Source organism: Osmerus eperlanus, chromosome 1 (assembly GCF_963692335.1).
Source record: "Osmerus eperlanus chromosome 1, fOsmEpe2.1, whole genome shotgun sequence".
NCBI lineage: Eukaryota > Metazoa > Chordata > Actinopteri > Osmeriformes > Osmeridae > Osmerus > Osmerus eperlanus.
Window position 1 is genome coordinate 26,683,089 of NC_085018.1, and position 26,716 is coordinate 26,709,804.

Here is a 26,716-nt window from a genome sequence, read left to right on the forward strand (position 1 = left end):
CGTGTGCAGGGAGCCCCGGATTGGCCGGATTGTTTTTTAATATTTTAAATGTACTTTAGCGCGAACAACATAAAGACGCTAATTGGCCCATAAGAAAATAAAAACAAATAAAAAGCAGATGATTGGGTAGATGTTATTCGGGTCACATCTGTCCAATCAGCTGCTTCTGGTCAAATCATGTCAGACAATCATTTTCATCAGTCACTGCTATATGGCATAGTGCAGAATGGCCAAAGGAAAATATTTAAGTGGAGCACTAAAACGCAAAACACACACACACACATACCAAGCACCCACACACAAAACTGAGCTTTAAAAAACATGCATACACCCTTTAGATGTTAAGGACGCCGAAAATACACACACACTCACACGACTAACCTCCTTCTCTGTTAACTCCACCTGCAGAGTGTTGACTTTTTCCTTGAGGTCCTTGTTTTCCTTCTTGTAGGATTCAACTTCATCCAGCCTCTCTCTGTCCTCCCTCTCTCTCTGGTCCTTCAGTCGCTCGATTATCCTCTCCTGACACACACACAAACACACACACACACACACGCAAGCACACATGCACACGCACAAATGCATTAACACCATTGCTCACCGTCCCTGGTGGCTGAGGTAACTTTGTGATGTTGGCAGTAGGCTACATTCAGACCGTTCCTTGACTCTGACCACCAAAACACTGTCGAGCTCTGCACTTCAGATCCTTGATCTTCTCTTCATGCACTATTTATATTTTGCTTAAAAGCATTGGCTAAATGACTCACCAATCAAAAGTAACTGTAGCACCAGGGGCGGAGCCAGATGTTGTCAACATTCACGGTTTAGCCCCAACCTAGGACCTGTTTTTATTTTGAGTTTAGAAAGGGACTTACACAGTTCATGCGAGTGCGCAAGGCACATTTCATTGCATTAATTTGAGCATAACATTTTAAAAAATTGCTTTATGTAATATAAACATTACGTTGGACTCATATTGTTATTCTGTGCAGTCATACATCAATTTGTACGTTCGTTACCTTATTGCGACCAATTATTAATCTGTTAACATTAACAACTAGCAAGCAGGCTGATAATCAGATGATTGAGTCTAGCCTAGCTAGCTAATGTCACTGCTCAAATCCGTTCGATAGCTAGTTAGTGATAGCCAGCTAGTGATAGCTAGCTACTCGTACTGTGTGAGTTAATAAGCCTTACCTTCGTAATTGTCGATGTAGCTCGAAAAAGTTTTTTGTGAAAATACTTTTTCGACCTTTCAAAACTTTTTTGGGAAACTTTTTGGGGAAAATATTTTTTCAACCTTTCCAAACTTTATTTTTTAAAGGAAAGGAGAGGAAAGAGGAGAACATCGAAGCATAAAACTAAGTAGAGTAAAGCAGAGCAGAGTACAATAGAGTACTTATTTTTCAAATTATTTAGGAGAAAATACTTTTTCAACCTATCTACTTTTGGGGGATTTTATTTTAAACCTATAAAAACTTTTATCAAAACTTTTTGGGCAAAATACTTCTTCAACATTCCAAAACTTTTTGCGGAAAATTAACAACCTTTCAAAACTTGTGAAAGTGAAAGGAGAGGGGAGAGGAGAACATAGAAGCCTAAAACCAATTAGAGTGAAGCAGAGACAAGAAAGTAACAAGCCTGGCTTGTGTAAGCTTCAGATTCAGGGCTTTTGAGAAAACATACGACAACTCGCCCATGTGTAGCACAAATCCTGTCCTAATGCTGCTGTAGTGTAAGTTCAGCAGTACATCCTCTGGTGCTCTGAGAGCTGCAGCTGCGGGTAGCACCTTCTCAGACAGAGCCTCCTCCAGGGTGGCCAGGGCCGTGTCCGTGTTGCTGGAGTCTGTCTGCAGGGACTTGACCCGGTCCTTCAGACTGCACAGCTGCTTGTCCTTGTCCCTCAGCTGCTCCTGCAAGTTCTCAATCTGGGGGGCAGAGGTCAGGACCAGGGTCGGAGGTCAGGACCAGGGTCGGAGGTCAGGACAAGCATGGTGGTTTGGGAGGGGGGGAGTCAGGGATATACACCGTGAGGTCAAAACTGCACATAAACATATAGTTTGGCCGGATCCATAGGATTGGTTTCCTCCGCTGTCAATCAGTTTCTGGAACACAACTCATTTCCTGTTCAGGCCTTTCACGGTTTACAGCCCTGAGCACCTGATGTTCAGGAAAGATTTCAACTCCCTCCAAACAGCATGTGACAGAAAGAAACAGATATGAAGGTAAAGATGAGGAAGTTAAGATTAAAAAAATAGGAGTGTAAAGACGGAGAGAAACAGAGAGAGAACAGGAGAGAGAGAAGCAGAAACAGAGAGAGAGATGGAGAGAGAGAGAGGGAGGGAGAGTAGAGGTCACGGTGATGAAGAGCATGTGTGTGTTTATAACCTACACTACAGCCAGGGAATCACAGTCCGATCGCCTCAAACTTTATTCTGAACACATCCAAGATAAAGAACAGTCGATGTGAACACGTCAGGTTAGGAAGGACGTTCACCTTCTTCTGCAGGACGTTGATCTTCCTCTCCTTGACCTCCAGCATGTCTTTCATGTCCCGGATCTCCCCGGCCAGGGAGCCCTTCTCCTCCGTCAGCTCCTGCAGCTGCTTGGTCTTCTTGTTTAGGAACGACTCCTTCTCCTCCAGACGCAGGCGCAGAGCGTCCACCTGAGGGACGGACACACACCACACACACACACACCACAGACACACAGACACCACACACACACCACAGACACACATTTAGTCATTTAGCAGACGCTCTTATCCAGAGCGACTTACAGTAAGTACAGGGACATTCCCCCCGAGACAAGTAGGGTGAAGTGCCTTGCCAAAGGACACAACGTCATTTGACACGGGAATCAAACCAGCGACCTTATGATTACTAGCCCGATTCTCTAACCGCTCAGCCACCTGACTCCCACACACACACATCACATAGCTTTTCACAATGTATGCTTCATGTTTTGGATACCCGCAATGTTTTGAGGTTTTTTATTATTTTTATGACTGTTTATGATCATTGACCTATGCACTTTTGTAAAGCTCTCTCTTGTAAGTCGCTTTGGATAAAAGCGTCTCCTAAATGAGTAAATGTAAATAGAGACACACACACACGTGCACAAACACACGAATAATAGAGCTTGAAGAGAGAGACTCACGTTGGAGACAGAACACCTGAACACCTGAACACCTGAACACCTGAACACTCAGAACACCTGAACACCTGAACACCTGAACACTCAGAACACCTGTTCCTTAGTTGAACACCTGTTCCTTAGTTGAACACCTGTTCCTTAGTTGAACACCTGTTCCTTAGTTGAACACCTGTTCCTTAGTTGAACACTTGTTCCTTAGTTGAACACCTGTTCCTTAGTTGAACACCTGTTCCTTAGTTGAACACCTGTTCCTTAGTTGAACACCTGTTCCTTAGTTGAACACCTGTTCCTTAGTTGAACACTCAGCCTGCTTGGAGGCCAAACGAGGCCTGGTGTGTATGCACGTGTATGTGTGTATCTGTCCTGTGTGTGTGTATCTGTCCTGTGTGTGTGTGTATGTATCTGTCCTGTGTGTGTGTATCTGTCCTGTGTGTGTGTATCAGTCCTGTGTGTGTGTGTATCTGTCCTGTGTGTGTGTGTGTGTATCTGTCCTGTGTGTGTGTGTATCTGTCCTGTGTGTGTGTATCTGTCCTGTGTGTGTGTATCTGTCCTGTGTTTGTGTATCTGTCCTGTGTGTGTGTATCTGTCCTGTGTGTGTGTATCTGTCCTCTGTGTGTGTATCTGTCCTGTGTGTGTGTATCTGTCCTGTGTGTGTGTGTGTATCTGTCCTCTGTGTGTGTATCTGTCCTGTGTGTGTGTGTGTGTATCTGCCCTGTGTGTGTGTGTGTATCTGTCCTCTGTGTGTGTATCTGTCCTGTGTGTGTGTATCTGTCCTGTGTGTGTGTGTATCTGTCCTCTGTGTGTGTATCTGTCCTGTGTGTGTGTATCTGTCCTGTGTGTGTGTGTGTTTCTGTTCTGTGTATGTGTGTATCTGTCCTCTGTGTGTGTGTGTGTTTCTGTTCTGTGTATGTGTGTATCTGTCCTGTGTGTGTGTATCTGTCCTGTGTGTGTGTATCTGTCCTGTGTGTGTGTGTATCTGTCCTCTGTGTGTGTATCTGTCCTGTGTGTGTGTATCTGTCCTGTGTGTGTGTGTGTGTTTCTGTTCTGTGTATGTGTGTATCTGTCCTCTGTGTGTGTGTGTGTGTTTCTGTTCTGTGTATGTGTGTATCTGTCCTCTGTGTGTGTATCTGTCCTGTGTGTGTGTGTATCTGTCCTCTGTGTGTGTATCTGTCCTGTGTGTGTGTGTGTGTATCTGTCCTGTGTGTGTGTGTGTTTCTGTTCTGTGTATGTGTGTATCTGTCCTCTGTGTGTGTATCTGTCCTGTGTGTGTGTGTGTGTGTTTCTGTTCTGTGTATGTGTGTATCTGTCCTGTGTGTGTGTGTGTGTGTATCTGTCCTGTGTGTGTGTGTGTGTTTCTGTTCTGTGTATGTGTGTATCTGTCCTCTGTGTGTGTGTGTGTTTCTGTCCTGTGTATGTGTGTATCTGTCCTCTGTGTGTGTGTTTCTGTCCTGTGTGTGTGTGTATCTGTCCTCTGTGTGTGTATCTGTCCTGTGTGTGTGTGTGTGTGTGTTTCTGTTCTGTGTATGTGTGTATCTGTCCTCTGTGTGTGTGTGTGTTTCTGTTCTGTGTATGTGTGTATCTGTCCTCTGTGTGTGTATCTGTCCTGTGTGTGTGTGTGTTTCTGTTCTGTGTATGTGTGTATCTGTCCTCTGTGTGTGTGTGTGTTTCTGTTCTGTGTATGTGTGTATCTGTCCTCTGTGTGTGTGTGTGTTTCTGTTCTGTGTATGTGTGTATCTGTCCTCTGTGTGTGTGTGTGTGTGAGTCTACCTCTGTCTGCAGGATGGCGGCTCGCTGCTCCTTGGCGGTGAGCGACTCCTTCAGCACCTCGATGTGCTGCTTGCAGTCGGAGTTCTGGTTGTTCAGCGTTTCCAGCTTGGTCTGCAGAGCCAGCAGCTCTGACTCCTTCTTAGACAGCTCCTGCTTCAGCTGGTCGATCTGTCACACACACAGGCACACTGTCAACCTCACACCACAGTATTCTGTTTGTGACCAGCAGGGTCAACAGGACAGAAATATCAACATGACACTGTGATAAGTTACAAACCAACACTAGGGGGCGCATCATCAATTCAAATCTATTTATGTCGCCCTTTTTCATGTCAAAGAGGGCTTCACATACGCACATACCTTCATAAAACTGCCCCTCAACCAACCTCAACCCTCAAGGAAGACAAGGAAAACTCTCAGAGAAAAAATTGAAGAAACCTTGGTAGGAGTGATTCAGTGAGGAATCCTCTACTCCAGAGACGGTTGGTGAAAGAGAGGTGCAGAACACAGGCTAAACATAGTCATGCATCAAGAAAAGTGCCAATGGGTGTTGAAACACAGAGATTCAAAGTTCAACTCAGTTCAGAGTAAAGCCGTGGTAGCCTGTAGGGCTGTGTGACCGGCGCAGCATCACACAATCAGAATTTAAATTAAGTAAAAGTACAAAAGTTTAACTATTTCTAAGAACTAAACAATCTAAGAACACAACAATTTAAATATAAAATACAAATATATAAAAATAAGAATAAGAATGAGCAGCGTGAGTGGTCAGCCACAGAACAGCCAGGTAGATGGATGGACAGGAAGGGAAGGGACCAGGATGACCAGGTCATCAACGTGTGTGTGGTTGTGATTGGTTGATCCGTGGACTAACAGCCTCTGTGGGGGTAGTGTGGGGGAGAGTCGCTTGTGGCCCAGAGTAAGTCCTGTCTCTCTCATTAAAGATGCATTCAGGACTGGCTCCCCTGTACGCTTCATACATTATCCAGCACCCTGATCTATGATTGATGAAAAGGCTTCTAAATATAAGACAACAAAACTGGTGTTGAGTGGATGTAAACAGACAAATCTGCCGTGAAGCTAGCCGGGCAGACATGAGACATCTCACACCTGGACTCACAGAAGATCACAGACCAGACAGACGAGCTAGACATGCTAACCGGGCCTAGTCAGGTAACTGTGTTAGCAAACACTGTGGCAGAGCCAATCAGAGACGGCTGAAGTTGAGCGGAGCCGGATAAACCAATTACAATCACACACACAGTGATGATGCGTTCCCTGGTTATGTACATGCTTAACACAGTTTCTAATCATGATATTTCTGTGCTGTTATCTCCCGTGCCTTGCAAAATTCTTTAATTCGTTTATCAAAAAATGATAGTCCTTCACTTAAAAAAACACAGTTTCGGGTAGATTAGCCAACATTCAAATGTTTTCTAAATAAAAGAAATCTGAAAACACATTGAAGTTCCAATCTGGCCTCCCTCTTCCTGACTGTCTCATGCTTAACGCTGAGCATCAACAAACCATCATCTCAGATAGCTGTCAGCACAGCACTGCTGAAGCCAGCAGGTCGTTTAGCGCTAAAGCTAGCTCCTTTCAGCCTGACAGTCAGCCCTGTCAAGTCACTGGACATCAGAGGTGCCAATAATGAGTCTTTTAGCAACGTTTTAGGCTACGTGAATCTGGGAGCCTCTGTCAGTCGGGTGTTGTTTTTTCGTGTGTCTGTGTCCATGCTCCAAGTCTGGATGTCTGTGGTGAGTGTGTGATGTGTGTGAATGTGTGAGTGTGTGATGTGTGTGTACCTTGGTCTTCATGAACTTGGAGTGGTTCTTGTAGATCTCCATCTGTTTGAGTTCCTCCTCCCTGTCCTCAGAGTTCAGAAGACCGCTTGCTTTCAGCATCTGGATCTCATCCTCCAGATCCCGAATGTTGCGCTCCAAAGACGCAATCTTGGTATCCTACACACACACACACACACACACACAGATGATCAGGCCTAGCTCATGATCCAGTACAACAATCCATGTTCAAAAGCACAAGAAATAAGGAGAGAGTAAAAGAGAGTTAAAAAAAAGAGAGAATATTTTTTTGCTGGATGTAGCTGTGAGCCTGAGTGACTGAAATATCCATGGATGAAATCAAAAGCCTCTCTCTCTTACTCTCTCCTTCTCTCTCTCTCTCTCTCTCTCTCTCTCTCTCTCTCTCTCTCTCTCTCTCTCTCTCTCTCTCTCTCTCTCTCTCTCTCTCTCTCTCTCTCTTTCTCTCTCTCTCTCTCTCTCTCTCTCTCTCTCTCTCTTTCTCTCCCTCAGTCTCTCCCTCAGTCTCTCCCTCAGTCTCTCTCTCTCCCTCAGTCTCTCTCTCTCTCCATCTTTCTCTCTCCAAAGATTAATTACCATCTGATAATACTGAGCAGACATCCAGCCAGAGGAGAGACCAGCCAGAGGAGGGAGAGACACGACGAGGAGCAGAGAGACCAGACGTGACGCCTACTAGTCCTCCACACATCGGTACAGAAGCTCTCTGAACTGCCAGCGCTACGCACAGCCTTAACTTTGCAGCTTTTTAAATAAATAATCCAACGTCTTCGAGATTAGCCATGGTCCATCTCCTACTCCTGCAGAGAGTACTGAGCAAACAGGGACCTCTCTCTGTTTGTATCTCGTCCCTCACTCCCTCTCTCTGTTTGTATCTCGTCCCTCCCTCCTTCTCTCTGTTTGTATCTCGTCCCTCCCTCTCTCTCTCTCTCGCTCTCTCTCTCTCTCTCTGTTTATAGTATAATATCCCTCTCTCTCTCTCTCTGTTTATAGTATAATATCCCTCTCTCTCTCTCTCTCTGTTTATAGTATAATATCCCTCCCTCTCTCTCTCTGTTTATATCCCCTCCCTCCCTCACCCCCCCGTCTCTCTTTCGCTTTCATACCAAGCCCCATGCCTCGCTCCCTCGTGAGCGAGATGGACAGGCCGTGGAGGGCTGATCGGCTACTCCAGCGTGTCCCCCTGACAGTGCTCCAGAGTGGGGGGGCCCATGTCCTGGGACACCCACAGCTATGGGGGTCTACACCTGCCTCGCCAGACTCTTTACCCACCAGCCCATAAACACCGCCTCAGACAGCGTTGCTGCTCATCAATACGACAGGAGATGGTATCATACCTCAGCCGGGCGAAGACTTTCCTATCCGCATCCGTTCGGTGCACCACCTGATCAGAGTCCATCTCACGCTATCTCGGAAGGCTGGCTCCCTTTCATTTCCCTCTCTGTATCTGCCTGTTATAAACAACCACACCTGTTTCCATGGTAGCAGCAGTCAAGCAGGTTCAGTGCGCTATGTTGTCTCTAGCGAGCGAGGGGAGGGGGGGAGGGGGGGAATTACTCATGCTGCCATCAGCATCGACATGGCTGTGGAGGAGGAGAGGAGGAGGAAAGGAGGAGAGGAGGAGAGGAGGAGGAGAGCAGGAGAGGAGGAGAGGAGGAGAGGAGGAGGAGAGCAGGAGAGGAGGAGAGGAGGAGGAAAGGAGGAGAGGAGGAGAGGAGGAGGAGAGCAGGAGAGGAGGAGAGGAGGAGAGGAGGAGGAGAGCAGGAAAGGAGGAGAGGAGGAGGAGAGCAGGAGAGGAGGAGAGGAGGAGGAGAGCAGGAAAGGAGGAGAGGAGGAGGAGAAGGAGAGGAGCAGGGAGTTCCTCCAGAGGGGGGTGGGGGTGTTGCTCTGATCGCTGGGACCCATTGGTGTGCTGGTCACATGACCGTGCTGAGGGATGCTGGGAGACCGCTCGAGCAAGCAGCGCTTCAATCCTGCACGGGCTGTGTGCGTGTCAGGCCTGGTGTGAGGTCATGATTTATTTTTAGGAAGTGATGTCATGGCTCTGCAGAGGAGATGAGAGGCGGACAGTGAGGCAGTTGTGTGGTTGTACCTGAAGCTGCTGCTACAGCAGAGCGGCTCTACAACGCTGAGATCCATCTGGCCTGCATCACCATCACACACAGCACCTTCTACAGCTACAGATGGGCATTCATGTGTGGTGTACATTAATGTGTGGTGTAAATTAATGACAGAGCAACGCAGCAGTTATGGCTTAGCATTAGAGGGGTGACGCTGTTTTGTAAAACATAATTTCACCAAATATGATGTGTTTTGGTAACATTATTATGCCCTTTTCATGTATGTATTTACCTCTGGAGAGCCCCTCATCCACTCCCCATGATAGTATGCATTGGCATAACTATCTATACCATTCAGAAGTAAACATGATCAAATAATGACAGCATGTCATTACATAGCAGTTCTTACGCTTGATATCATCGCTAATTTAGTCAACAATTTCTGTGAAAGGGCCGATGACAAACTAAAACAACTTGACAAAACAACATCAGAAGTCCCATCTTCATCTTCATGGGCGATTACATCATCACTAGCTAGCTGGCTGAAGTTGATCTTCTGGTCCAATCACATTCATGCACCGCAAGCAGAAAGCTCAAATTGCAATCCTGTATCGGCTGAAATGACACTTTTGCTCAAACTTGCCAAATCGTGCTGTTAATGCAGGCTGAGAGCATGTAGCCTAGAGAACGTTCCAGAACCCTACCACACCTGTCCTGGCTGCCGGGCCGGAAGCAACATAATAAACAACCAGTAAGACTGGAGTGAAGGATCAAAGGAGCACCTGAAGTTGACACGACATAACAACCATATACAGTACCAGTCAAAGGTTTCGACACATTTTCCCATGTTAGGATAAAACAGCATGTGTATATATACTACATGTATATACAATAGTTTAATGTTATTGTGTAAAAAAAAAATTATGGTTTAACTAAATGTGATGTTGCTGTGCCTGTCACCTTCATCTCTATGATGTCATGTTGCTGTGCCTCTCACCTTCATCTGTATTTACATTTAGTCATTTTAGCAGATGCTCTTATCCAGAGCGACTTACAGTAAGTACAGGGACATTCCCCCCGAGGCAAGTAGGGTGAAGTGCCTTGGCCAAGGACACAACGTCATTTGACACGGCCGGGCGAAAACGTTCAACCTTCAGATTACTAGCACGATTCCCTAAGCGCTCAGCCACCTGACTCCCATGTCCCTCTATGATGTCATGTTGCTGTGCCTCTAACCTTCATCTCTATGATGTCATGTTGCTATGATGTCATGTTGCTGTGCCTCTCATAGATATATATAAAGACTAGATGTCTTACAGCAGAGTCTAGTCCAGAACAGTCAACTCGCTCACCCATAACATTGTGTTGGTGCTACATGTACTATTTAAATGACCATAACTTGCTCAATTTTCAACCGATTTTTAAACGGTTTGGTTTGTTATCAACGTCAGAGATGTCGTTATGCCACTGCATACTTATATTGTATTTGTAAAAAAATAACATAATTATTAATAAGTATGCAGTGGCATAACGACATCTCTGACGTTGATAACAAACCAAACCGTTTAAAAATCGGTTGAAAATTGAGCAAGTTATGGTCATTTAAAAAGTACATGTAGCACCAACACAATGTTATGGGTGAGCGAGTTGACTGTAGCAAGATGGCTGCCATGTGCGGACGTTTGACTCTGTTGTCCGGCAACGCGGACGAGACATCTACCCTTTATATATATATATATGGTGCTTCTTCACCTTCATCTCTATGATGTCATGTTGCTATGATGTCATGTTGCTGTGCCTCTCACCTTCATCTCTATGATGGTCTGCAGAGCCTTGGTCTTCCCTGGGTCCTGGTGCAGCTGGTTCCTCCTGTGCAGCTCCTTGGAGAACCCACAAGAGCTCAAGTCACACGGGGGGGCAACAAAACAAACTGCTGTGCTGTGGTCTCACCCAGTCACTTGTGAAGAGTCAGACAGTGTTAAAGTGTTTAGCGGATGTCAAGATGTTGGTTCAGAGCAGCCAGAGAGCGAGGAGAGCCCAGGTGTGACGGCATGGAGACATGCACTCATGCTGACTGCTCCTACAACCTTCTCACAGCTCAAGTCTAGTGGCGCCCTCTAGTGTTCGGGAGTAAACACTCCAGCCAGACAGAAGCAGAGAGAGGGAATTCTAGAATTTGTGAACATATTTCTACACTCTCACAGCCATGAGGTCAACCCCCTCATGATCTCACTCTACGTTCTGATTTATAATTCCTGTGAGAACTCGACACGATCCTCCTAGTGAGCCAACCGGTGTCCATCCGACAGCCGCACACCTGGCGGCACACCAGGACACCAGAGGGAGGAGACAGGGCCGTACCTCACCAGAGGGAGGAGACAGGGCCGTACCTCACCAGAGGGAGGAGACAGGGCCGTACCTCACCAGAGGGAGGAGACAGGGCCGTACCTCACCAGAGGGAGGAGACAGGGCCGTACCTCACCAGAGGGAGGAGACAGGGCCGTACCTCACCAGAGGGAGGAGACAGGGCCGTAGCTCACCAGAGGGAGGAGACAGGGCCGTACCTCACCAGAGGGAGGAGACAGGACCGTACCTCACCAGAGGGAGGAGACAGGGCCGTACCTCACCAGAGGGAGGAGACAGGACCGTACCTCACCAGAGGGAGGAGACAGGGCCGTACCTCACCAGAGGGAGGAGACAGGGCCGTACCTCACCAGAGGGAGGAGACAGGGCCGTAGCTCACCAGAGGGAGGAAACAGGGCCGTACCTCACCAGAGGGAGGAGACAGGGCCGTACCTCACCAGAGGGAGGAGACAGGGCCGTAGCTCACCAGAGGGAGGAGACAGGGCCGTACCTCACCAGAGGGAGGAGACAGGGCCGTACCTTACCAGAGGGAGGAGACAGGGCCGTAGCTCACCAGAGGGAGGAGACAGGACCGTACCTCACCAGAGGGAGGAGACAGGACCGTAGCTCACCAGAGGGAGGAGACAGGGCCGTACCTCTCGGAGGTGGATGTTCTCCTTCTCCTTCTGGTCCAGGATGACCTCCAGGTGTCCCAGCTGAGCCTCTGCCTCCGCGATGCGTCTCGTCCGCTCCTGCTCCTCCTCCTCCACCCCCCGGCCAGGCCCCGGGGGCAGGCCCTTGCTCTGCAGCATCTCCAGCAGCTTCTTGATGGACTCGTCCCTGGCGCCCAGGGTTTGTTTCTGGGTCTCAATCCTCAGCTCCATCTCCTCCAGGGTCTTCCTCAGGAGGAACAGCTCCTTGGCCTGACGGTCGTGCTCCGCCTGCAGCCGGCGGAAGTTGTCCTCGTTGAGCTCGATGGAGGTGAAGTGGTCAGAGCCCAGCCGGTTCTCCTGCTGCAGCAGGTGGTTCAGGTCTCTCTGGGTACGCAGCTCATCCTGCAAGGCCTGGATGGTGAGCTGAAGGTGCTGGGGGGGAGGAGGGGAGAAGGGGCAGGGGGGAGGATGGGGGAGGAGGGGCAGGGGGGAGGAGGGGAGAAGGGGCAGGGGGAGGATGGGGGAGGAGGGGCAGGGGGGAGGATGGGGGAGGAGGGGCAGGGGGGAGGAGGGGAGAAGGGGCAGGGGGGAGGATGGGGGAGGAGGGGAGAAGGGGCAGGGGGGAGGATGGGGGAGGAGGGGAGAAGGGGCAGGGGGGAGGATGGGGAGGAGGGGAGATGGGGGAGGAGGGGGAGGATGGGGGGAGGATGGGGAGGAGGGGAGAAGGGGCAGGGGGAGGATGGGGGAGGATGGGGAGGAGGGGAGAAGGGGCAGGGGGAGGATGGGGGAGGATGGGGAGGAAGATGGAGGTGGAGGGGAGAAGGGGGGGCGGGAGGCATAGGGATGTTAGATTGATTCCAAGAGGCAGGGTTAACTGATCAGTCCTATTCTGGTGCTATACAACCATTCTACAGAGGGGGAACACAGTACAGAAACCAGAGGAGGTGGGTACTGAGGAGCTGTTCATGGCTCTGTGGAGAGGAAGGGTTTAGGTGTACAGAACACACACACACATACAGAACACACACACACATACAGAACACACACACACATACAGAACACACACACACATACAGAACACACACACCAAGTATGGGAAATACTTTATAAAAAAAAGAAACTTACCACACTAGAGCATGTGGAAAAATGCAAAAAATAAATAAATAAACAAGTCCTGTCTGCTGAAGCATCCATTGACTGTTTATCTGGTAACTATTTTTGTACAAACAAGCTATAAATGTCTGTCTACCATTGAAACTCTGGACAGATTTACTCCAACTGGTGGAATTAAATGGAAAGGCCAAGAGGAACAATGCCATCAGAGATGATGGGATGGCTGGGAAGAGCTACCTCCGTGTTTGGTAGATCAAAACAGAGAGCACCTGCTGTAACTGCTCCTCCTGCATCAAACAGCAGACTCACTTCTCTCCTCCATCTTTGAGTTTAGGACTGAATAGGTGAAAACACATACTTTAGTCAAGTCTAATCAGTCTAATCTAATCTTCTTGTTGGTTAGTTGTAACGGTTTCAAATTCTTGTACTCGCTGTGAAATATTTTACTGTTGTAAATGTAGGTAGGACAGGGGCAGGACAGGGGCATGACAGGGGCAGGAGAAGGGGCATGACAGGGGCAGGAGAAGGGGCAGGACAGGGGCAGGAAAGGGGCAGGACAGGGGCAGGAGAAGGGGCAGGACAGGGGCAGGACAGGGGCAGGAGAAGGGGCAGGACAGGGGGCAGGACAGGGGCAGGACAGGGGGAGGACAAGGCGCAGGACGGGCAGGACAGGGGCAGGAGAAGGGGTAGTGTCAGGGGGGGATTACACAGAGGGGTACATACACACTTGCGGTGACAGAGTGTGTCAGAAGCAACAGTGTCTGTACAGGGTCTGGTGACATCACACACCTCTCTGTAGTGTTGGGCTCATCTGAGGACGTGTGTGTGTTGGGGGAGGGGGGACAACCAGCCAGGTGTCTGAGGACCCTGGGGTTTGGCGGGGGAGTGGGGGGGCGGGGACACACACACGTCGCCCTGAGGGAGACTCTATGTTGTGCCACGTCAGCGGAGGCAAACATAGCAGACAAACCTTGGTCCTGCGGGCGTCCAGCAGCTAGCGAGGGCGGAGCCAACAGAGAGAATGAACACAGCGTCAGAACAAACACACCCCTACACACACACACACACACACATACACCCCTACTAACACACACACACCTACACACACCTACACACACCCCTACACACACACACACACATATACACACATGTAACAGAGATGGGTGGTGAAAGCTCTACCCATGAGAAAAATAAATATAAATATCTTTCAACCATCCATTCATCCTTCCTGAAATTGGTGTAAAACTGAAATGCATGAAAGTATTGGATCACAGCAGGTCAACCGGACATCTCCAGTTTCAGGGGGAAACCTTTGTGGAAAGAGGCAGAGACACTTCTGAACCATCACTGGTGGAAAGACACAGTTCCTGGAGAGACTGTTCCTGAAGACACTGTTCCTGGAGAGACACTGTTCCTGGAGACACTGAACCCTTCTATAACATCTGTACCTCACTGCACTGCTGAGGGCTAGAGGTGTCCCAGTAACACCGGATCCTCTCTGTGACATTGCTTTTAAAAAGGACTGTATGAATACTAGGGGTGGGAAGCTTTTGGTACCTCACGATTCTATTCTTGGGGTCACGAATCGATAAAAAATCTATTCACGATTTATTTATTTTAAGCACAAAAAAATTACATTAAAAACATAAAAAACTTTTTTTAAACATTTGTGAATCGATGTGAATCGCTAAAAGACTGAATCGCGATTAACCCACCTCCCCCACCCTAAGTACAGTAAGTACAGGGACATTCTCCCCGAGGCAAGTAGGGTGAAGTGCCTTGCCCAAGGACACAACGTCATTGACATGGCCGGGAATCGATCCGGCAACCTTCTGATTGCTAGCCCGATTCCCTAACCACTCAGCCATCTGACCCCCGATGGTTAGGGTTAGGATTAACCCTAACCCTCTTTCAAACCATCTCTCCCTCCATCATAACTTTTCTTCTCCATGTTCTTAACTCTTCTCTTACTTCCGGCACTTTCCCCTCTGCCTTCAAACAGGCCAGAGTTAGCCCTCTACTCAAAAAACCCTCCCTTAACCCAGCTGTCCTCCATAACTACAGACCAGTATCACTACTACCCTTCTTTTCTAAAACAATTGAACACGCTGTATCTAACCAACTCTCAAACTTCCTCTCTCAGAACAACCTGCTTGACCCCAACCAATCGGGCTTCAAGACTGGCCACTCCACAGAAACTTCCCTCCTGTCAGTCACCACTGCCCTCTAGTCTGCCAGAGCGGCTTCGAGGTCATCCGTCATCATTCTGCTGGACCTTTCTGCAGCGTTTGATACAGTTAACCATCAAATCCTGCTGGCCAGACTTTCTGAGATGGGCATCACTGGCACTGCACTTCAGTGTATCTCATCCTACCTGTCGGGAAGATCCTACCAGGTCTCCTGGGGAGGCAAAGTGTCAGGCCCCCGCCAGCTCTCCACTGGTGTCCCACAGGGCTCCGTCCTTGGACCCCTCCTCTTCTCCCTCTACACCACCTCGCTTGGACCAATCATCACCTCCCATGGCTTCTCCTACCACTGTTATGCTGACGACACGCAGCAGTACCTGTCGTTCCCCCCGACTGATCCGGGGATCTCAGCTAGGATCGAGGCCTGCCTCACAGACATCTCCGCCTGGATGACCGAGCACCACCTCCAGCTGAACCTCGCCAAAACAGAACTCCTCATCATCCCGGCCAAACCCTCCATCTCCCACGATCTCTCAATCACCCTGGCATCTGCGACGGTGACCCCTTCATCCTCTGCCAGGAACCTTGGGGTGACCATGGATGACGAGCTCTCCCTCACGGCCCACATTGCTGCGGTCTCCCGGTCGTGTAGATTCACCCTCTACAACATCCGGAAGATCAGGAGATACCTGTCTGAGCATTCCACCCAGCTGCTAGTCCAAGCACTTGTCCTCTCAAAGTTGGACTACTGCAACTCGCTGCTTGCCGGTCTCCCAGCATGCGCAACCCGCCCTCTCCAGAGGATTCAGAACGCGGCGGCCCGTCTGGTCTTCAATCTACCCAGACGCTCCCATGTTACCCCGCTCCTCATCTCCCTCCACTGGCTACCCATCACGGCCCTTATCAGATTCAAGACTCTGGTACTGACCTTCCGAGCGGTGAACGGGACTGCACCCGTCTACATCAAGTCTCTCCTCCAGCCTTACACCCCCACCCGCCACCTACGGTCTTCTTCTGACAACCGTCTGGTGGTCCCACCGCTCAAGAGCGCCCGGTCCCAACACAAGCTCTTCTCCTGTCTGGCCCCCCAATGGCGGAATCAACTCCCCACCTCCATCAGAGACACTGACTGTCTCCCCACCTTCAAGAAAAGGCTCAAGACGCACTTGTTCCGGGAGTACAACAGCACTTAGGAATGCTTGGCTGGACCTGATGATAGTTTCTTCCAGGATCACAATGACTCGTATTGAGAGACTTGTTGCTCTTGTTCGTTAGTTGTAACGGTTTCAAATTCTTGTACTCGTTGTAAAATATTTTACTGTTGATTGTTTTTTTCTACAGGTACACTCTTGCACTCTTGTGGGGAGTTTCATGTTGTTCAATTGTAACTTGTTTAACTGCATGCTCTTATGGTTCTTCCCTTTGGCACTTATTTGGTTTTCGACAATGTATGCTTCATGTTTTGGCTGATCGCAATGTTTGGGGCTATCTCGTTGTTATGATCAGTGACCTATGCTCTTTTGTAAAGCTCTCTCTTGGAAGTCGCTTTGGATAAAAGCGTCTGTTAAATGCATAAATGTAAATGTAAAATGTGAATCGATTTTTCCCCCCACCCCTTATGAATACATCTGATTTGATGACGTATGTTCTTCCGTCCTGCAGGGGGCAGTGTGTCCCCCCGTCCTGCAGGGGGCAGTGTGTCCCCCCGTCCTGCAGGGGGCAGTGTGTCCCCCTCAGTCCTGCAGGGGGCAGTGTGTCCCCCCCCGTCCTGCAGGGGGCAGTGTGTCCCCCCGTCCTGCAAGGGGCAGTGTGTCCCCCCGTCCTGCAGGGGGCAGTGTGTCCCCAGACAGGGCGCTGATGAGCGGAGTGCTGGAGCGAGAGCAGCATCTTAGTTCTGCTGCTCTGGGCTCTGGGCTTACGTAAGACACAAGGCCAGGGCACTGAAACCACCTGGCAGCAGTCTGTCACTTCAGAGCATCTTCACACACAGTGTCCTGCACAAAGACCTCTGTCATGTTGTTTGATCAAAATACTAAAAGTAAAACATACTGAAATGGTAAAAGAGGTGTGTGGGGGGGAGGGAGGGAGGGAGGGGGAGAGGAGGGAGGGAGGGAGGGGGGAGGGGGAGGAGGGGAGGAGGGGGGAGGGTTTCTGCTGGTGAGGATCAGATGTTACTTTTGTCTTCTGCTCATCTCTCTGCTCATCTCTCTGCTCATCTCTCACAACATATATACAGAAGAGTTAGGCCTAATATAGATTTATACTGTATATCTGTTAGTAGTATATAACATACTACAGTGCAGTTGATGTGTAAAACAAACTGTATTTTCCCTCTAATGGCATACATTCAGTCCAATTCCCCATCCCACCCAATGAACTCCCCGAACCACAGACAGGATCACACAAAATCTGCAGGAGAAATTCTATCTCTCCCTGCAAGGAGATCATTGAGGACATTTCTTCATTTCTCATTGGCTTTTCCCACTGTCATCTCTCTCTCCCCCTCTCTTTCTCACTCTCTCTCTCTCAGTCTCTCTGTCAGTCTCTCTCTCAGTTTCTCTATCTCTCTCTCAGTCTCTCTCTTTCTCTACCTCTATCTCCATCTGTCTTTCTCTCCATCTCTCTCTTTCACTCCTCTCTCTTCCTCTGATCAATATTCTGTCCTTTCATGGTGGTTGAGGGAAGCGGTCCAATAACTCCATCTGCATGATTGCACACTGGGGTTACAATCAGCAGTCTTCAATAACCAAGCCTTATCCTTCCCTCAACCCACCCTCATCCACCCCTCCATCCTCATCCACCCCTCCACCCACTGTCATCTGCCTATCCACCTACTGAATGGGGTCAGTGAGAGCTGGAGGGCCCAGACCAGGGGTCTGTGAGGGGAGCTGGAGGGCCCAGACCAGGGGTCTGTGAGGGGAGCTGGAGGGCCCAGACCAGGGGTCTGTGAGGGGAGCTGGAGGGCCCAGACCAGGGGTCTGTGAGGGGAGCTGGAGGGCCCAGACCAGGGGTCTGTGAGGGGAGCTGGAGGGCCCAGACCAGGGGTCTGTGAGGGGAGCTGGAGGGCCCAGACCAGGGGTCTGTGAGGGGAGCTGGAGGGCCCAGACCAGGGGTCTGTGAGGGGAGATGGAGGGCTGCTGTCTGTCTGTCGTGACTCAGCAATCTCTAGGGGTACGTGGAGTTTGTCTTGAGGGAAAGTTACATTTCCACTGAGGTGCCTGATTCTTAAACACACACACACATGCTCACTGACACACACACACACACACACATGCTCACTGACACACACACACACACACACACACACGTAGGCACACGCTCACAAACAGAGCGCTTGTGTGTGTGGGAGATGTTGAGTCAGACCACCCTTACTGTAATCCACCTTTTAGATGTTTCCTTTGTCTTTGTGTGTGTGTATGTGTGTTTCATGTTGGGCAACAGCCTGTGATTACAGCAGTAAGGTGGGAATAGGATGCAGGAGGCCAAAGTAGACATGAGGAGATAAACGACCTGAAGGCAGCATGTAGATATTTATTAGTACTGGATGTTAACAGTATGTAGATGCTTATTAGTACTGGATGTTAACAGTATTTAGATGTCTATAAGTATGTAGATGTGTTTAGTATTTCGATGTATCCAGTTGGAATAGTCATACATTTAGTCTCATCATCCCATGACCAGACTAGGAACAAGGCAACCTCCCACACCAGACTGGAGAGCTGGTCGGAGGGTCGGCCGCAGATGGAGCAGATGAAGGAAGGTGACTCAGACATGATGTATTGTCTCTCTGACGACAGACAGGCTAGCAGAGCTCACTGGAGCTGTGTTGCACTGATGACAAATGTCACCTTTGTTGAAAGTAACACCCAGACTGGCAGTCACACATGCACACACACACTAAATCGGCTCATAGGCAGTTAAAAGGTGTCAACACAATGACAAGGGCTCTCCACCAGTCTACACACACTCACTCTTCTCTCCACACCTCCCTCCTTCTCTCACTACATCAGTGCTATATCTCACCCCCCTGCTGTTGTACCTTAGCCCTTTCTGTGCGTCAGTGAACATTGGTGGGTTACAATCACACAAACTTGAGTCACAACTTCATGAGTCAGACAGACTCACATACCCTACATCCTACAGTACAGTCTCTCCTTATAAATCCTACAGTACAGTCTCTCTTGATACACCCTATAGTAGTCTCTCCTGATACATCCTACAGTACTGGAGTCTCTCCTATAGTACTGGAGTCTCTCCTACAGCACCGGAGTCTCTCCTACAGTGCAGGACTCTCCTATAGTACTGGAGTCTCTCCTACAGTGCAGGAGTCTCTCCTATAGTACTGGAGTCTCTCCTACAGCACCGGAGTCTCTCCTACAGTGCAGGACTCTCCTATAGTACTGGAGTCTCTCCTACAGTACTGGAGTCTCTCCTATAGTACTGGAGTCTCTCCTGCAGTACTGGAGTCTCTCCTGCAGTACTGGAGTCTCTCCTATAGTACTGGAGTCTCTCCTGCAGTACTGGAGTCTCTCCTGCAGTACTGGAGTCTCTCCTACAGTACTGGAGTCTCTCCTATAGTACTGGAGTCTCTCCTACAGTACTGGAGTCTCTCCTACAGTACTGGAGTCTCTCCTACAGTGCAGGAGTCTCTCATACAGTGCAGGAGTCTCTCCTATAGTACTGGAGTCTCTCCTATAGTACTGGAGTCTCTCCTACAGTACTGGAATCTCTCCTGCAGTACTGGAGTCTCTCCTATAGTACTGGAGTCTCTCCTACAGTACTGGAGTCTCTCCTGCAGTACTGGAGTCTCTCCTATAGTACTGGAGTCTCCTACAGTACTGGAGTCTCTCCTACAGTACTGGAGTCTCTCCTATAGTACTGGAGTCTCTCCTACAGTACTGGAGTCTCTCCTACAGTACTGGAGTCTCTCCTATAGTACTGGAGTCTCTCCTACAGTACTGGAGTCTCTCCTATAGTACTGGAGTCTCTCCTACAGTACTGGAGTCTCTCCTACAGTACTGGAGTCTCTCCTATAGTACTGGAGTCTCTCCTATAGTACTGGAGTCTCTCCTACAGTACTGGAGTCTCTCCTATAGTACTGGAGTCTCTCCTATAGTACTGGAGTCTCTCCTGCAGTACTGGAGTCTCTCCTACAGTACTGGAGTCTCTCCTATAGTACTGGAGTCTCTCCTACAGTACTGGAGTCTCTCCTACAGTACTGGAGTCTCTCCTATAGTACTGGAGTCTCTCCTACAGTATTGGAGTCTCTCCTATAGTACTGGAGTCTCTCCTATAGTATTGGAGTCTCTCCTATAGTACTGGAGTCTCTCCTATAGTACTGGAGTCTCTCCTACAGTACTGGAGTCTCTCCTATAGTACTGGAGTCTCTCCTATAGTACTGGAGTCTCTCCTATAGTACTGGAGTCTCTCCTACAGTACTGGAGTCTCTCCTGCAGTACTGGAGTCTCTCCTACAGTACTGGAGTCTCTCCTATAGTACTGGAGTCTCTCCTGCAGTACTGGAGTCTCTCCTACAGTACTGGAGTCTCTCCTATAGTACTGGAGTCTCTCCTACAGTACTGGAGTCTCTCCTACAGTATTGGAGTCTCTCCTATAGTACTGGAGTCTCTCCTACAGTACTGGAGTCTCTCCTACAGTATTGGAGTCTCTCCTATAGTACTGGAGTCTCCTGCTTCACCACAGCGTCCAGAAAATCAGCGACTCATCTTAGAAAGAGAATGTGCCTCTATCTCCCTGTTCCTTGACTCCTACACACAGTACCAAAGACAGCACCACGTCAAACAAGGGGAAAAAAACTGTCTGTTAGACTGCTTTGTAAGTATCAATGTACCACTATTTGATCAGTAGCAAGTCAAACTTCATGTCCAGTCGTTCTGTCAGTCAATGCGACCACCTCACTAAACTCCCAGAGAGTCACCGTGTCGCTCCATTACAGCTGCAGCCTGTCTGGGTCTTTCTCCCAGGGGAGACTGGCCGTGGCTGGGGGGCCGGGGACCAACACGTCCTGGGAGAGAGGCAGCTGACAGCTCCAGTCCACCTCGTTAGGCCAGCGCTGGGCCAGGGCGCGCTGGGAGAGCCTGCGGCGTTCAATAACCTAAACCTGCTCACGTCTCACTGCCTCCTCACAGCTCCGCCTCGCTGCTGGTGGGAGATGAGTGAGCAAACACACACACACACATAGACTATGGCTTAGCCACAACGGCTGATCCTGCCTCTGATCCTGCCTCTGATCCTGCCTCTGATCCTGCCTCCCATGTCCTGTATGGCTCTTTGTGTCTCCAGATATCCTTTCTCACTTTCGGCACAAGATGTTTCAGAGGGTTGGCTTCTCTCTGCTCTCTTCACCTTTACTCCAGAAAGTCTTCCTCTTTACCAGACTACACTCTTGCCCTAAATTTAGCTCTTTTCCTCACATCTTTTAATCTTCAGTGACCCCTTTTCTCCTCGCCTAACACTGCCTGCTTCTGGAGACACAGTGGCCTTTTATCAAGCCATGTTTCTTTCTGTACACACAGCCGCTCTACACAGCAGATTAGCACGCTTCATTTAGAGTTTGCACGCACACAATTTCTGCACAAAAGACACACACGCTCTCTCATACACACATACACACACATACACAGTCCTACAGGCTGGCTTCACTGCTTCGAGCCAGGCAGCTTCGAAGACCTAATGCACAAGAGGAACGCACAAGCCCCCATGCAGAGAGACAATCAGAGACAGCATGACCGTGTGTGTGTGTATGTGTTTACACTTGTGTGTGTGTATGAGCGTGTGTGGCTGTGTGCATGTGAAAGTGTGCATATCCTCTACCCACACGGCCGAGCCAAAGATAACAGATCATCCAGGGTGGGAGCACTTGTCCAGGCACACACACCTGGCACACACACCTGGCACACACACCTGGCACACACACGCACTATTTTGACTGCATCGCTATGTGAGAGGAGCAAACACACACCTGCATGAAACAAACACGCTATACAGAGATCCATACAGGTGGCTATCAAGGCCTCAGCTTCCTTCTCACATGCTGACAGGCCTTCTCATACAGACATTCTGCTTACCCAGACATCACTGCTTCTAGAGCTGGGTTTTCATTCTCAGTTTTTGCCAGTCTAATTGGATACATACACATATACATCTACTCTTGTCTAATCAACCTTCACTTGATAATGAATGTATGTCAGATGAATCCCATATGGTGCCCAGAGGACAACTACTAAAGATATGTAAGAGAGAGAGAGAGAGAGAGAGAGACATAGAGTGAGTGAGTGAGTGGGAGAGAGAGAGAGAGAGAGAGAGAGAGAGAGAGAGAGAGAGAGAGAGAGAGAGAGAGGAGGGAGAGAGGGAGAGAGAGAGAGGAGGGAGAGAGAGAGGAGGGGGAGAGAGAGAGAGAGAGAGAGAGAGAGAGAGAGAGAGAGAGAGAGAGAGAGAGAGAGAGAGAGAGAGAGAGAGAGAGAGAGAGGGAGAGAGAGAGAGAGAGAGAGAGAGAGAGAGAGAGAGAGAGAGAGAGAGAGAGAGAGAGAGAGAGAGAGAGAGAGAGAGAGAGAGGGAGGGAGGGAGGGAGGGAGGGAGGGAGGGAGGGAGAGCAGACAGACAACGATGTCCTTGACATTCCTCTCCAGGCTTTGCACTTCTCCACTTCTCCTCTCTTCACAGAGAGTGATTTAACGAGGCCACGACTTTACACACACACACACACACACACACACACACACACACATCACCACACTATAGGCAACCCATGTGCGTCACCTCAACACACAAGTTAAACACTGCTTACCCACATCTTCAACTCACTGAATATTATCAGCAACTGCTCACCATCATTTGACATCATATTTCAGGACAAGCACATACTGATTTTGCCATGAAACACAAATTTGAAGTCTTCTAATGTTCTCTACACCAATAGACCATACACACGGTTTCCCGCAAAAAAATGTGTTAGTTAAGGTGGCAGGGTGGGGTTTGGAGTCAGACCAGGCGGGGGGGGGGGGATAGACTAATACGTTTTGCAGAAAAGGGAGACTGGCTTTTTGGAATGGAAGGGAGAAAACAGGACAGAGTAACACGGAGGATATCGCTTTTAAAATTAAAATAAAACGACGTAGTTAAGGCGGCAGGCGTGTGTTGCTTAGGCGACCGCCTTAACTGAAAAATGCTGCAGGAAACCCTGATCTGATAGAATTGAAATTTGGAAACAAATATGACCAACCATCCTCCTGATCTATGTGAACACTCACGCACCCCCATGCAGTGGGAGTCTAAACGTTACTTTGAAATGAATCATAAAAAGCTGTCAGGATGAATATTTGAGATATCAGTGAAAGTAGCCAGCACTGAACCCTATAAAACTGCCTCGTCACACTGACTGATGGTTATTACCACGATAAAACACCTAAAATTCTCAATGCTAAACATAGTCATAGGAACACATTCTTCCAGATGGACATTTCATATCCACAGCTGTCCTCAATATCTGTTCATTCATGTTGAAAGAGACCTGCTATAGTCAGAAAGAGGTTAAGAGCGCGTTTGAATGTGTGTTAAAACATTCATGAATGCCAACACCTCTTTCCAGAAAGGTTTCCGCATGAAATGAAAAACCAAAGCACAAAGTCGATTCCTCTGGACAAAAGGACATACCCAGGGCACCTTCAGAGAGAGAGAGTGTGACTGGTACTGAGTGCAGGGGACTGAGTGCAGGGGACTATGTGAGGGTGAGAGACACAAGCAGGGTGTGCCGGGCTGCACTGAGTGTTGGTGAGAGTGTGCAGTCTTGTTGGCTTGGTCTCACCTGGTTCTCCTCGTGGGTGACCCTCATCTGCTCCTTCAAGATGGAGGTCCTTGCCGCCTCCTCCTTCCTCATCACCCTCTCCTTCTTCAGCTCGGGGCTCCAGAAGCTCTTGATGCTGTTGGTGGAGGAGCCCAGCTTGCTGTCCTTCAGGTCCAGCTCTCTCCTCAGCAGCTCATTCTCCCTCTGCATGTCCCTGAGCTGGGCCTGCATCTCCAGCAGCTCCCCCCCACCCCGCACCGCCTGCCGCAGCAGTGCCGAGGGCAGCCCCTGCTGGTGGTGGTGGTGGTGCTGCAGCATGGACAGGGAGCCCAGGTCGCTGTAGGAGAGCAGGTCGGCGTGGTGGTGGCCCAGCTCCACTGTGGCGATGTTGGGGCTGCTGCCCATGGCGGTGACCCGACCTCCATACATGGCCCGGTTGGAGGCGCGGCCTAGGGTCACGGTGCCCTTGGGGTAGGTGGCGGTGGAGCCCACAGCCTCCTGGTCGCTCAGGTACATGGGCCCAGAGGTGGCGTAGGCGGCGTTGAGAGACTGGATGTTCTCCATAGAGAGCGTCTTGCCGCCCCCCCCCGCCGCCCCCGCCGCCCCCCCCGCTGTGGACCCTCCGGTGCCCGAGGCGGGGCGAGCGAGGCAGGCGTGGCGAGCGGGAGGGGCTGCTGTCGATGTGGCTGGCGGCTCTGGCGCTGCCGTACATGTCCCGGTGAGGAGGGGTGGAGGGAGAGGCTGGATGGAAAGGGACGTCCTTACCTGGGGCGCGCTAAGGTGGAGAAGGAGGGCAGCAGGGTTCTCTGGTGGAGGAGAAGGAGGGCAGCAGGGTTCTCTGGTGGTGGAGAAGGAGGGCAGCAGGGTTCTCTGGTGGAGGAGAAGGAGGGCAGCAGGGTTCTCTGGTGGTGGAGAAGGAGGGCAGCAGGGTTCTCTGGTGGTGGAGAAGGAGGGCAGCAGGGTTCTCTGGTGGAGGAGAAGGAGGGCAGCAGGGTTCTCTGGTGGTGGAGAAGGAGGGCAGCAGGGTTCTCTGGTGGAGGAGAAGGAGGGCAGCAGGGTTCTCTGGTGGTGGAGAAGGAGGGCAGCAGGGTTCTCTGGTGGTGGAGAAGGAGGGCAGCAGGGTTCTCTGGTGGAGGAGAAGGAGGGCAGCAGGGTTCTCTGGTGGAGGAGAAGGAGGGCAGCAGGGTTCTCTGGTGGAGGAGAAGGAGGGCAGCAGGGTTCTCTGGTGGTGGAGAAGGAGGGCAGCAGGGTTCTCTGGTGGAGGAGAAGGAGGGCAGCAGGGTTCTCTGGTGGTGGAGAAGGAGGGCAGCAGGGTTCTCTGGTGGAGGAGAAGGAGGGCAGCAGGGTTCTCTGGTGGTGGAGAAGGAGGGCAGCAGGGTTCTCTGGTGGTGGAGAAGGAGGGCAGCAGGGTTCTCTGGTGGTGGAGAAGGAGGGCAGCAGGGTTCTCTGGTGGTGGAGAAGGAGGGCAGCAGGGTTCTCTGGTGGAGGAGAAGGAGGGCAGCAGGGTTCTCTGGTGGAGGAGAAGGAGGGCAGCAGGGTTCTCTGGTGGAGGAGAAGGAGGGCAGCAGGGTTCTCTGGTGGAGGAGAAGGAGGGCAGCAGGGTTCTCTGGTGGAGGAGAAGGAGGGCAGCAGGGTTCTCTGGTGGAGGAGAAGGAGGGCAGCAGGGTTCTCTGGTGGAGGAGAAGGAGGGCAGCAGGGTTCTCTGGTGGTGGAGAAGGAGGGCAGCAGGGTTCTCTGGTGGTGGAGAAGGAGGGCAGCAGGGTTCTCTGGTGGTGGAGAAGGAGGGCAGCAGGGTTCTCTGGTGGTGGAGAGCAAGAAGGGTTCTCTGGTGGTGGAGAAATGGTACTGCACGCCTGAGAGAAATGACTCGACAACGGCAGATCTGGGAAAAATAGGGAAGAAGCTGTCAAGCGGAAACCAAGGAAGTTTTACTGCTGTTGTCACATAATAGTAAATTAAAAATTCTAAAATGGACAACCATGCACAATCTCCTCTTTAAAAAGTGCAAGATCATGAATGTACACATAATATACAGAAGCTTCCACAGAAACATCTTAAATGCTTCAATTTAATTATGTTAATTTAAGGAATTCACATCAGAGATTTTACAATGGGCATTAAGGGTAAAAACTGAAGACTCCACATCCCCCATCTGCCTACCACAGCTAAAACTGTCATATTTATGCAAATGATTATCAGTTGTCAGTATTTTTTGGGGTTGAAAAATATTTTGGAAAAAAGGTTTGAAAGGTTGAAAAATTACAAAAAAAACGTTTTTTTTGCGAAAGGTTGAAAAAATATTTTCGAAAAAAAATTTGAGAAGGGGGAAGGTTACCAAGGAAAATAGAGACATTCCTCATCACCTATGGCCATATGAGGGAGAAGTTCGAAATTGTTGGCATCAAAAATGATTTCTGGCGAATGCTTTTCACAGTTTAGCATCTAACAGTCTCAATCCAGCACAGTTAACTATCTAACAGTCTCAATCCGGCGCAGTTAACAGGGGGGACAGATGGATCATTGGGATTTCTTGGTCCTGTTTTCTCTGTTTCAGGAGCACAATCTAGACACCGCTGAGCAGATTATTTCAGCGTGGCTGTGAGACACGAGTGTCCTGACAGTGTAAAGAACATTAGACGAGGCATGTAGTAGTGCATCAACGATGGCAGTTACGAAGCGAGGCGTGGCTAAATTACACACAGATCCCCCCCCACCACACACACACACACACGGCAGCTCCTCTGCTCAGTCTTCTGGGGTGGGTGAGTCACCGTGAAGGGATTCCATGTGTAAGTGAACCCACTGGGACTCACAGCATC

General features: G+C 49.8%; 1 protein-coding gene across 1 annotated transcript in view; it reads right to left on the reverse strand.

Moving 5' to 3' along the window:
• Positions 1-24,683, reverse strand: part of LOC134029627 (ERC protein 2-like) — a 44,294-nt gene extending 19,611 nt beyond the window's left edge. The window contains 9 exon segments of the mRNA XM_062473875.1: positions 382-522; positions 1,791-1,928; positions 2,498-2,665; positions 4,924-5,091; positions 6,729-6,884; positions 10,606-10,680; positions 11,800-12,228; positions 23,919-24,485; positions 24,487-24,683. Coding sequence (XP_062329859.1) covers positions 382-522; positions 1,791-1,928; positions 2,498-2,665; positions 4,924-5,091; positions 6,729-6,884; positions 10,606-10,680; positions 11,800-12,228; positions 23,919-24,485; positions 24,487-24,609 — 1,965 coding nt within the window. The 5' untranslated portion in view covers positions 24,610-24,683.
• Between the last annotated feature and the right edge of the window lie 2,033 nt (positions 24,684-26,716).